Consider the following 10,719-nt stretch of genomic DNA (forward strand, 5'->3'; position numbering starts at 1 on the left):
ATTTTTCAAAGTTTGGCCTTGTCGCTATTAGTCAAAACCTGAAGCAGACAAATGCTCTGCTGGTGCGTTCTGTGTGCAGCAAGCCGACCAGGCCAGCTCTGCTCTGATTCACCAGCTTTCTAAGTTTGTCCACACCGCAGCGGCAGCACTGTTTCCATCGGAGAAGTGGCGAGTCTTCCCAGTAATCCATTAGACTTCCATTAGCTCCGATTTGTGTGATTAGTTCTAATTAATCAGTTCAGTCTGTGGCCTTCACTCCCCTGCGCACTCCTCACATTTCATTTTTAACCTCATTTCTCAGCTCTCCACTGAGCGAGAGAACGAGGCAACGATTGAGTGAGCAAATCAAAGAGCAAGCTTCTGCCGCCGCCACTGGCTTTTCTTTTTTTTTTTTTCTTTCCAAGCACATAAGAACACTCGATACTCCAAACAGGTTGAGCTGGAGCTTAGACTGCATTATAATGCTTGTTTCTCTCACCACAGTGAATTAATAGGATTTTTTTTTTTTAAGGCTCTTATTTTCAGCAGTGTAGTTTTGTTGCTCAGTTGTGTTTTAGAATGATCCGGGGGGATTGTGATCTTATGTTTTACACATCTCAAGTCTGTGCTAGCTCTGTTTAGCCCCTCTTGGCCCTCCTCTGGAACAGTAGGTATTGATCTGCGCTGGAGCGTCCATCTTTCACTGTAACAAAGCCTATTGATGTTTGTGGAGCCCTGATTTCCCCTCGGTCAAATGCCATACCCAGCACCACTGCTAAGTGACAGGAAGCTGGTCTAAACTCTGCAGTCTGTCCCAAAGTAACCTGGGAATGGTGTCATCTTTTCATCAGTGACTCTGCTGCACTGAACTAAAACCCTAAAATTAAAATCAAAAGATTTTTTTCTTTCTTTCTGGGTTTCTAGCAGTAGGTCAGCTTATATACTGAGGTATTATGTGATGATAATCTATCTTCCTTTCCTGTGTTGTCAGCCTTCTTCAGCTATTACCACTATTGTGATAAATGAAGGCTCAATTTATCAACCAGCCTCTCCTCGATTTCTGTTTCTCCCTTTGGTTTCCACAGCTCTGCTTCTATATCTAACCCCTGTGCAGTTCACTTTATTTCTTCATCTGTTTCTACCCCCTCCATCCATCCATCCAATCCATCCATCTATTCCTCATTCCCACTCAGCCAGATCGAGGCTCTTTGTGTCTGCTGGGGAAGGCTGAGATGCTGCCTGTCACCCCAGAGAGGCAGACTCCCATCCAGGCTGCTGGAGGTGGCCCGGCTGCTGTCAATCAATCTGTAGAAAGGAAGCAGAGGGAGTGGGGGTTGACATGTGATGTGGATCCCTGCTGTTTAGAAATTCACTTTTTTTTTTCTTCCTCCTACCAGGCCTGCACAGTCAGTCATTTATTTTGGCTTCTAACATGAACAAATCAACGATTGTGACCCTTTGAATTTAAAGCTTCTCCAGTCCTCCAAACTAATCACTCCCATGTTCACGGGTAAACAGTAGGGGTGCAACAATATCGATATTGAACCGTTCGATACAGTGCTTTCAGTTCGGTACGCATATGTATCGAACAATACAAAATTTTTAATTTATTTTATCAGCTTTCCTTCTGACGATGCTGTCTGTGTTGAGCGCTCAGTGGATCTGCGCTCGACAGTGCAGCCTAGGCGGAGTAGTCGAACGCAGATTCACTGAGCGCAGGGCAAGCTAGCGAGACAGAAGTTAAGCTCTCCTTGCAACATGGCAAATTGAACCTCCCCCACCCTCATTCAGATCTGGCGTTTGGAACTATTTTGGTTTTCATGTGACGTATGACCCTGAAGGTAAGCGAGTCATGGACTAAAGTAAAACAGTATGTTGGATGTGCCACGCAATGCTCAATTACATGCGTGGGAGCTAGTGTGTTAGCGCAGTTAGCTCATTAACGTGTTGGCCGTCCAGCCCCATGCACGGGGTGGTCCGCGGTAACTTGTTAACGGAGATTTGCCGTGTTGTGGCGTTAACGTCATTTCAACGAGATTTATGCTGACAGCACTAGTGGGAACACAACGAATATGACTGCACATTTACGCCGACATCATCCTAGTGCAAAGACAAGTGGAAGCAGACAAAAACAACAAGCACGCATGCTACAAACTTTACCGAGTCATTTAGACAGCCGTTAGCACATGATTCTCCTTATGGGGACCTGATATGTTTAATATGCTGCTGAGAATATAGCCCAGAAGAAGTATTTTGGAAAGAGCCATTTCTCTGTAATAAACTCTCTTTTCCAAAGATGAGTGATTCCTCAATCAGATACAGGGTTCGCAAAATCGCTAGCCCGACGTCCCGGGGCTAGCGATTTTTCCAGTCGGGCTACCAAAATCCAAAAATTGTGTGTGTGTGTGTGTGTGTGTGTATATATATATTTATTTATTTATATTTCTTCATACATTCTTATATAGTTCTATACTGTGTATTGTGTATTTTGTTGTACAGTAATTTTATTTTTAACTTTAATTTATATATTTTATCTTATTCTTTCCCAGTTAAATTTACCCTTCATTCTAATTTGTGTTGTACAGTTATTTCATTCTTTATATTTTATATTCTTATATTTTATTCCTTCCTAGTTAAATTTACACTTTTTAATTTTTCATATTTATTTCCTATCTTATTCATAGCCCTTTCCTTTTTTTTTTCTTTAGGTCACGAGCAGTTGTCTAAGCATTTCACTGCATATCGTACTGTGTATGACTGTGTACGTGACAAATAAAAATTTGAATTTGAATTTGAAATCTATCTCTGCCCTGCCCGTCGGCCTATTGTAGGAAGGAAAAATATATGTCAATGCTTTTGCATTCTTTCGGAAATGTAGCTGGGTAATTATGTCATTGGCATCGGTGAGCCACTGTCAATATGTGACATATTGAAATCGCGTTTGAATTTGCGCTTGTTTTTTGCTTTCACTTTGCAATCGCGCAAACTGTGTATAGAGAGCGACAGCACTGATTGGTGAGTGATGATAATTTGCACACCAATTCCTCTGACATCGTCTTATCAATCGATAAATCTCCTGCAGCAAGCTTAAACATGTGAGAGGTTGATCGCGCAGAGAATCGCTGAGCTTATGTGAGTGCGTGTGTAAAAGCAGCAGGATATATATTTTAGTTCTGCTGAGCCAAATAAGACAGGTCAGGGTGAAGAAGTGACAGCCAAAGAAAAGCTTACCACAAAACGTAATGACAAATCAGACTATAAGGCAAAAAGAAAGTGCAGCTTTATGGTTTCATGGACAAAAGAATTTCTGTGGCTGCAATATGACGAGCTAAATAACCAGGGCTGCACATAAGTGGTCTGCAGGTGCGCATTCGCTGTCAAAATAAAAAACGCGCACAAGATAAGAAGTTGCAACGCGTGTTTGCGTACATAAGATTTTCAGGAGGAGGTCAGACATTTGTTTAGAACTCTTAAAGATGTCGAAGAAGCTCCTTTAAGCAATTACTGTGATCTTCCTCCACCTCCAAAGAAATGTCAGGAGTCCGAACCACAAAAGAAGCACGTATTCTCGGAAAAGTAGTTGCAGGAGGTGAGCTGGCTTCAAACAAATGATGAACGCACAGAGATGTGGTGCAGAATGTGCCGTGAAAATTTAATAAATGACAAATTAAAAAGGCATGAACATTTTTTTTTGTATCGAAAAAATATCGAACCGTGACACCAAAGTATCGAACCGAACCGTGAATTTTGTGTATCGTTGCACCCCTAGTAAACAGCAAAACTGGTGTCTCACTGCTGAAACCACCACATTTCAAAAGGGGAAACTTTTACTTTGAAGGCAAATGGTCTCACTCTTTGGACTCTTCAGTTTTTGCCTAGCGACCAGTCATTGCTAGGGGCGCCGACCAGTCTATAGGCCTATGTGATTGAGGCCTTAATGGGACAAATTGAACTGTAGTTATGTGTTGCACAACTTCCTGGAGTCGTCTTATAAGAAAAACCCTATCCTGTTCTGTAGTTTGGAAACATTTTAGACTTAAGTTTGCATTATCGTTGTATGAGCCTTTTTGCCAGTTGTTATTACTACTATGTTACCTTTTTCTAATCTTTGGTTTGGTTTTTAACTGGTTAAAATGTAGCATTTACATAATATATTAGTCAGTGGAATAAACCGGGACACAAGATGAGATGTGCTTTTATTAAACAGCCATTTATCTGCTACACTGACTTGGTAATGTTGCACAGAGGTGCATACATTTTGTGGTATTTATTGCCTTCTGATATCATCTTTGCTTTGCGTAATCATGGTGCAGTTGCTCTCCCGAGTGATGTTAATATGATCTCTTCCCCTCTGCCTCTGCAGGACTCCGTGGTTTAACGGATGGGGGTTCAACCTGCCTCGAGGACAGTCTCTGCTGGATAAATGGAACCTCATCCCCGAGGGCATCGACATCCTGATGACCCACGGACCTCCACTCGGTGAGTCCAATTAACCAATCACAGCCCCTGCATTGCAGTTTCTAATGAAGTCGGGGCTCTTTCTTCAAAATGCATGTGAAGTCACTGGTGGCTTGACAGTAGGTCGTCTTTGAGCAGATCTCCGCATGTCTTACATTATAATCAATGTTGTTTCCATCTAAATCCAACAGTAACTAAAGTGAACACTCCGACATGCTTCATAATTCAATGTTTGTGTTTGACTTCATGAAAAACAAAGTGGATATATATATATTAGTTTTCCTTCTGGTTGTTTGGGTCCTGTTTTTGTTTTTTGTTGTTTTTTGCTATGTGTTTGTGTTGTTTTTTGTGTTTTTCTCCTTGTGCTTTCCATCTGGCTTTATTGAGTGATTTCCTTTCCTCTCGCCTACGGAGGGTTGCTGCTGCTGCTGTTGTTGCGGCAGCCACTGTGGCTGTTTGATTGCATGGAAACTCGATTTCACAGCAGTGTGACAGATGCTGCGAACAACTGGAGAGAGACCGTAGGATAGGAAAGCAGCACTGGAGGAAGGGGGCAGCTTAAGATGAAAATTTAGGATGATTCTCCAAAGATGGAAGATCCAAAACAATGAGATGGGAAAAGAGGGGTGTTGCACAAGTGTGGAGAAAAAATATGGATTCATCATAGGGCTGGGCGATATATCGAGTTTTTTTAAAAATATCGATATATTTTCATACGAGATATAAGATGTGACAATATCGTTTATATCGATATAGTCTATGTTACGTTATAATTATACTTGTGGAGCCGCAGGTTTGCCTCTCTTTCGTCCACTTTTGTCTCTACGCAACGTTACTCGGCCTCGCCTCTCCTTCACTGAACACAACTCCCCCTCCCCCATAGCTTCACCTGCAGGCAATGACAAGATGAAAGCGGAAAATCTCCGTTAGCGAGTTACCATGTGTGGGGCTGGACGGCGTCAACGTGTTAGCGAGCTAACCGCGCTAATGACATGCAGCCCGGAAGGGCTGCACGGCCTAAAATCCTTTCATTTTCTCAAAAATCGACAGTGCGCAATATGTATGAATTCTGGTTGTGCTTACTGACCGCGAACCGATTTTATGTGGTACACAGCGCTCAGCAATCTGTCAAAAAATGTTTTAATATGACTTTGCTAAGCTACGGAGCTGCACCGCTTGATGGATTGTCGGAGGATTACGGCTACCGGGGAGGAGCCTCGCGGAGTGATACGTACTGTGCTTCAACGTAATATTACCGTACTGTGTGTGTATAAGGACCACAAATGGCACCTGTTCAGAGACGTGGTGCAGCTGTGAAATCTGTCTTTGTTATTATGCTCAGCGTCTTCTAGTTTACATTTTGACTGCACAATTGTGAGCTTTTTGTTATGCACAAAAACAACATTGTTTTCTTTTATTTATGGACCATGATTATTTAATAAATGCTGATAATTTATTTTTGAGTAATTTCTTCATGTACATCTACGCTGTATGTAAATAAAAGTGCCCGTGTGACATCTGGGACACAGTGTGACTAAGAACTCTCTTTTTGTTCTTAACTTATGGCTTTAAAAAAAAAAATCGAGATATATATCTTATATCGCCATGCAGCTAAAAAATATCAAGATATGAATTTTGGGTCATATCGCACAGCCCTAATTCATCAGACACATTTTAAAGCTATGAAATTCAGATATGAACCCAGTAAATGAACAGTTGTTTTATTTCTGCTATTACATAATTCTTCTGAAATAAGACTTCTCTATTGTGGTCAAACAGTGCCAAAAGTGAGCCTCAACTGGTAGTTTGAGTTAATAAAAGCTGTGCGTGAATTGGTAGTGATTCACCGAAATTTTAATATCTGCTGAAAAAGTTTTGGGGGGAAAAAGGTCCACTCCCGATTTGACCTGTAGTAGTCATAATGCTCTGAACTGCTGACTCAAGTAATTCAAACTATAAGGGAAAGTTTATTTGACCTTGTGCATGGAGACTATCTCAGCACTCGTGATAAATGGCTGCTAATGTCAGCATGAATCTGCTCAACATAAAAACCCATTGTATGTTCAGAACATGATAGATGGAGATATACGTATATTCACAGATATTTTTACTGTAGAGCTTAGTGTTGGCCATATGGAGTCGTCCAGTTAATAGTACTGAGTGATATGTGTGTGCGCACATGTATGTTGGTGGTGATTGTGTTTTTTGTTTGTTTCCACATTTACATTCACGCTTGAGACATTTTGTTTTTCAGCTGTTCTTGTTGGGGTTTCACGTCATTAATGCTAACTTACATCTTTCTGCTGCTTATTTTAAGGTGATGTGTTACAGGTAACAGTTGTTTTGATCAAATGGAAGCAAAGACAGTAACACCAGGACTGTTTTGACAGCTGTGAAATCTTTCTGCAGGTTTCCGAGACTGGGTTCCTAAGGAGCTACAGCGGGTTGGCTGTGTAGAGCTGCTCAACACGGTCCAGAAAAGGGTGCGACCCAAGCTTCATGCCTTTGGAGGCATACACGAAGGTACTGGGAATAAAACCCAAACTGTTAACTGTCCTTGACTCTGGGGACCTCAGAGGAGAATACGTTCTGATTGCATGATGGGGAGGTGGCCTTTGGCAAGTGCAAGTGTAGAAAAAGGATCTTTTACACACGTGCACATGCTCACAATCAACAAATTGTGCTCTGTTGATTTTAAAAATGTGTCAAGACAAAGGAAGATGAATCTAATGTTTCTTACCTTTCTAGGGATGCACAGATTCAGGGCCCATGAATTTCAGGAAAAAAAATAATAATTTGGACAGTAATCATTTACTTATTTAATAACCACTATTTTTTTCTGTTGGTCTATTTTGGTGCCAGGGAACACACAATACAAACACATTAGCGCTTTTTGCAGACCATAGTCTACAAGGTGAAGCTTTTCAGGGTGAAGACCTGCAGCCAGTTGGCTGTTGTGCTGTTGTTTTGTGGAGAACTGCGCACACATGCAGCTGTGTTGGTTGAATAGCCAAAGTCCTTCATTGTGTGAAGACAAATACACAAACAAGCACAAATGAGCTACTGTGATTTCCACTTGACCAAAAACCAAACAGAACTAATCACATAACTTCCTTGGCAATGCGAATGATCAGTTAACTGAGAACACAATAAGTAACGTTGATTGACTCATACCAACCCCACGGGCCAAGTGCTGTGACATATTAAACAATCACTTACTGCAGTCTAGGTTTTGGTTGCAGGAGCAGTGGGTCACAGAACTTCATCTCCCAAACACTGATGCTTGTGTGGTGCTCCCCCACAGCATTAGTGAGCACGAGCTGCCTGTGGTCCAAGGAAGTAACACAGCAAAAAAGCAGGCATAGCTGGAGGGATGTGCTTGAACAAGCCTGATCCACTGCCGGTCTCACTCGCAGCTTATAGGACTTAAAGGATCTGCTGCTAACGTCTTGCTGTTTGATGCAACATGCAAAGAACCTGCAGCGTATTCTGACCACGTGTGTATGTGTGTGGTCTAAAGTGTTTAACCGCTGCATATTAACTGTACCCAAATCAAACAGTTCACAGCAATTAGTGGCAAGATGAGAAGTAGAATAAAGCTGAAAAATGAACCTTGTGAATTCATGGAAACACTCAAAGTAAATTCAAGCATACAAATTGCTAAACTGAGTGTGTGAAATTGGTATATTGAGTGAACAAAGGACTGATTTGGTAAAAACAGTGTATTACAAACTCTGTTACATGATCGAATGTTACCTATTTCTGGCACTCATTTTCCCCTTCCCGCCTCCCCAGGGTACGGGATCATGACAGACGGCTACACGACATTCATCAACGCTTCAACCTGCACCGTCAGCTTCCAGCCCACCAACCCCCCTATCGTGTTCGACCTGCCCAACCCTTCCAGCTCCTGAGATCAGAGGATGGGGGGGCGGGGAGGGTCAAGGGCTGGAAAAACAATTTCTTTTCAAAAAATATGTCAAGTTTAAAAAAAATAAAAAATAAAAAAATAAAGTTATAAGTGGTTCTTTGGCAACTTTGAATCTTCTCCAACCTGTTGTGAGACGGAGAGGATTTAAAGACAGGGTGGGGGTGGGAGCGTGTGTGGGAGTGTTAAAGGAGAATACCATTGCTTTTTATTTAGGTTTTCTGTTTTGTTTTGTTTTTGAGCTTGTGCCAGCAGTCCCGGTCTGTTTTTTTTATTCTTGTTGTTGTTCATCTGCACACAGTCAGAACAGTTGGAGATATCAGGGCCCGTTTTCCTCCAGAATGCTTTCCAGCTTTGTTCGATATGAGAAACGGCTTTGACAAAGCAAAGATAATCCCTGAAGAAACTTTCTTTTGTCCTGATTTTGACTGTGTAGGGTCGAGTGTTTATTATGTCGGCGCAGCTTCATTTCACACTCCGCTTCCTGTCAGCCACAGGAAGAATTAATCCCTCAAAAAGATGTTGCCTTAGTGCAGAACGGCAGATGAGAACAATGCTTTCAACTTGCACGCTCTTAAAACACTACTTGGCCACAGGGAAGAAATCTGTGATCTCAAATTGAATTTTATCTTCTTCTTTTTTAACTAAATTAAATGTACGGTATATTCTCTTTCAAGGCTTCCATACCACCACATGGTTTGTTACAACAGAAATTTGGAATGTTTGAATTAAAAATATAAAAATGTTTTAAAGTGTAAATGTGTGCAGATTTGGAGGGACTGCTGAGCTATGAGCCTGGCTGATACTGGTATTCTCCTTTTTAGGGGGATTTTTGTGATTAAACAATCTTGCTCTTGATAAATAATGGTCAGATCTGTAAGATAAATGATGCTATGTGAATTTGTATAATTTTTTTTTTTTTTTAACGTTTGGTTTGTGTTAGCCAGATAATGCATACCATGGATGTGTCATCACGATATTTCATATTTGGGTTCTTCTTGTTTGTTTCGAACCTCTTGTCAGTTCCTCTTTTTTCTTATTGGCTGACAGGGACGCTGCCTTAAACTAGCTTTAATGTTCTCAGCTAGAGCCCCCCTTCTCTGCAAGCTCAGAGAAAAAAGTCCTTATTTATTACCCATCATCCCCGCAAAACAACACCTAACCAATGCAGGGACAGAAGACTATCCAGTTACAGCCGGAAAAATTCCCTTTGTATTGCCCCGTTATGGATTTCTGATCTGGAAAATGTAATGTATAAAAATATATATATTATATATTCATGTTGTAAAACATCTGTACTAAAAGTTGTTTGACAAAAAAAGTGCATTTTTTTCTGTATGCACCTGTATGTTTGCCATGTTTCTTTAATTCTCTCGTTAAAAATCTCTTGAGACGTTTCTTTAATGATTTTTGTATCAATTCTCCCAGTAGGGTAGATGTTTATTTTGGATGAGAGAGGAAAAATTTGTCACAATCCAACAGGTGCTGATTGTTCCCAACAACACACCTGCCTAAACATGGTTAAGTTGTCCTTTAAAGTGTAAATTTGATAGTATTTGTGTTTTATTGCTTTTTTTCTAATTTTGCACTGTGTGTAAATGCAATCTTGCTAGCACAAAAAAAAAAGTTGCCAATAGTTGTCTCAACTTTGCCGCTGTAAATGCTCTTTTCGTGCTCTGTTCCTCTCTCGCTCTTTCTCTGATTGTATCCCTCTTCATGGAAATGTTAGTTCTCTCTTTCAGTTCATTGTGATATATTTAGCTGCCTTTATATGCAAATAAAATTGCAAGATTTTTACTTATGAAACTCCATCTTTGTTTTTATTCCAAAAATGGTTAGCCACCACCAGTTTGTCCGTCTGTATCTGGAAGTCCAACAGGCTCGACCATTCTCCACCCCATTGGTGTCTCCCATTTTGACCTGGGGACTTCCAGGCCATACTCAGCACAGATGCTTCTGTATATTATGGCACTTAGTTATGGCGTTCCATGTATTCCCTGATGTTATGTGCCATATGTATATCCACTTTTACTGTGGCAACAATCCACTTTATGCAAAACCAACCAAGAGTTTTGCTTTTTTTTTTAAAAAAAGGAAGCTGAAGTTGTATGAAAAACGATCTTGGTTTGTATCAGCCAGTCAACACAGCTGCGAGCAGGCTTGGCCTACTTTCTAATACTTATTTGAATACTTATTTACAAAGTAAATGTATGCTTATCTGTACAGCCTAACCTCACAGCAGGTGTTTTGCCTCAACAGGCAGCACACCTGCCAGCCCTCTCTGTGGTGAGGCCAGAACAAAACACTTAGAAGTCTTGACCCCACAGTTGTAAATAAAGTGAAGCGGATTTTTA

General features: G+C 40.9%; 1 protein-coding gene across 2 annotated transcripts in view; it reads left to right on the forward strand.

The window, feature by feature from the left end:
- Positions 1 to 10,149, forward strand: part of mpped2a (metallophosphoesterase domain containing 2a) — an 87,093-nt gene extending 76,944 nt beyond the window's left edge. For both annotated transcript variants that reach the window (XM_080884195.1, XM_080884194.1), the window contains 3 exons: positions 4,343 to 4,458; positions 6,847 to 6,960; positions 8,233 to 10,149. In XM_080884195.1, the coding sequence (XP_080740321.1) occupies positions 4,343 to 4,458; positions 6,847 to 6,960; positions 8,233 to 8,351 (349 nt within the window). In that variant the 3' untranslated portion in view covers positions 8,352 to 10,149. The remainder of the gene's footprint in view (positions 1 to 4,342; positions 4,459 to 6,846; positions 6,961 to 8,232) is intronic.
- The last annotated feature ends 570 nt before the right edge of the window (positions 10,150 to 10,719 follow it).

The sequence above is a fragment of the Rhamphochromis sp. 'chilingali' genome (assembly GCF_963969265.1).
Source record: "Rhamphochromis sp. 'chilingali' genome assembly, chromosome: 6".
Taxonomy (NCBI): Eukaryota; Metazoa; Chordata; class Actinopteri; order Cichliformes; family Cichlidae; genus Rhamphochromis; species Rhamphochromis sp. 'chilingali'.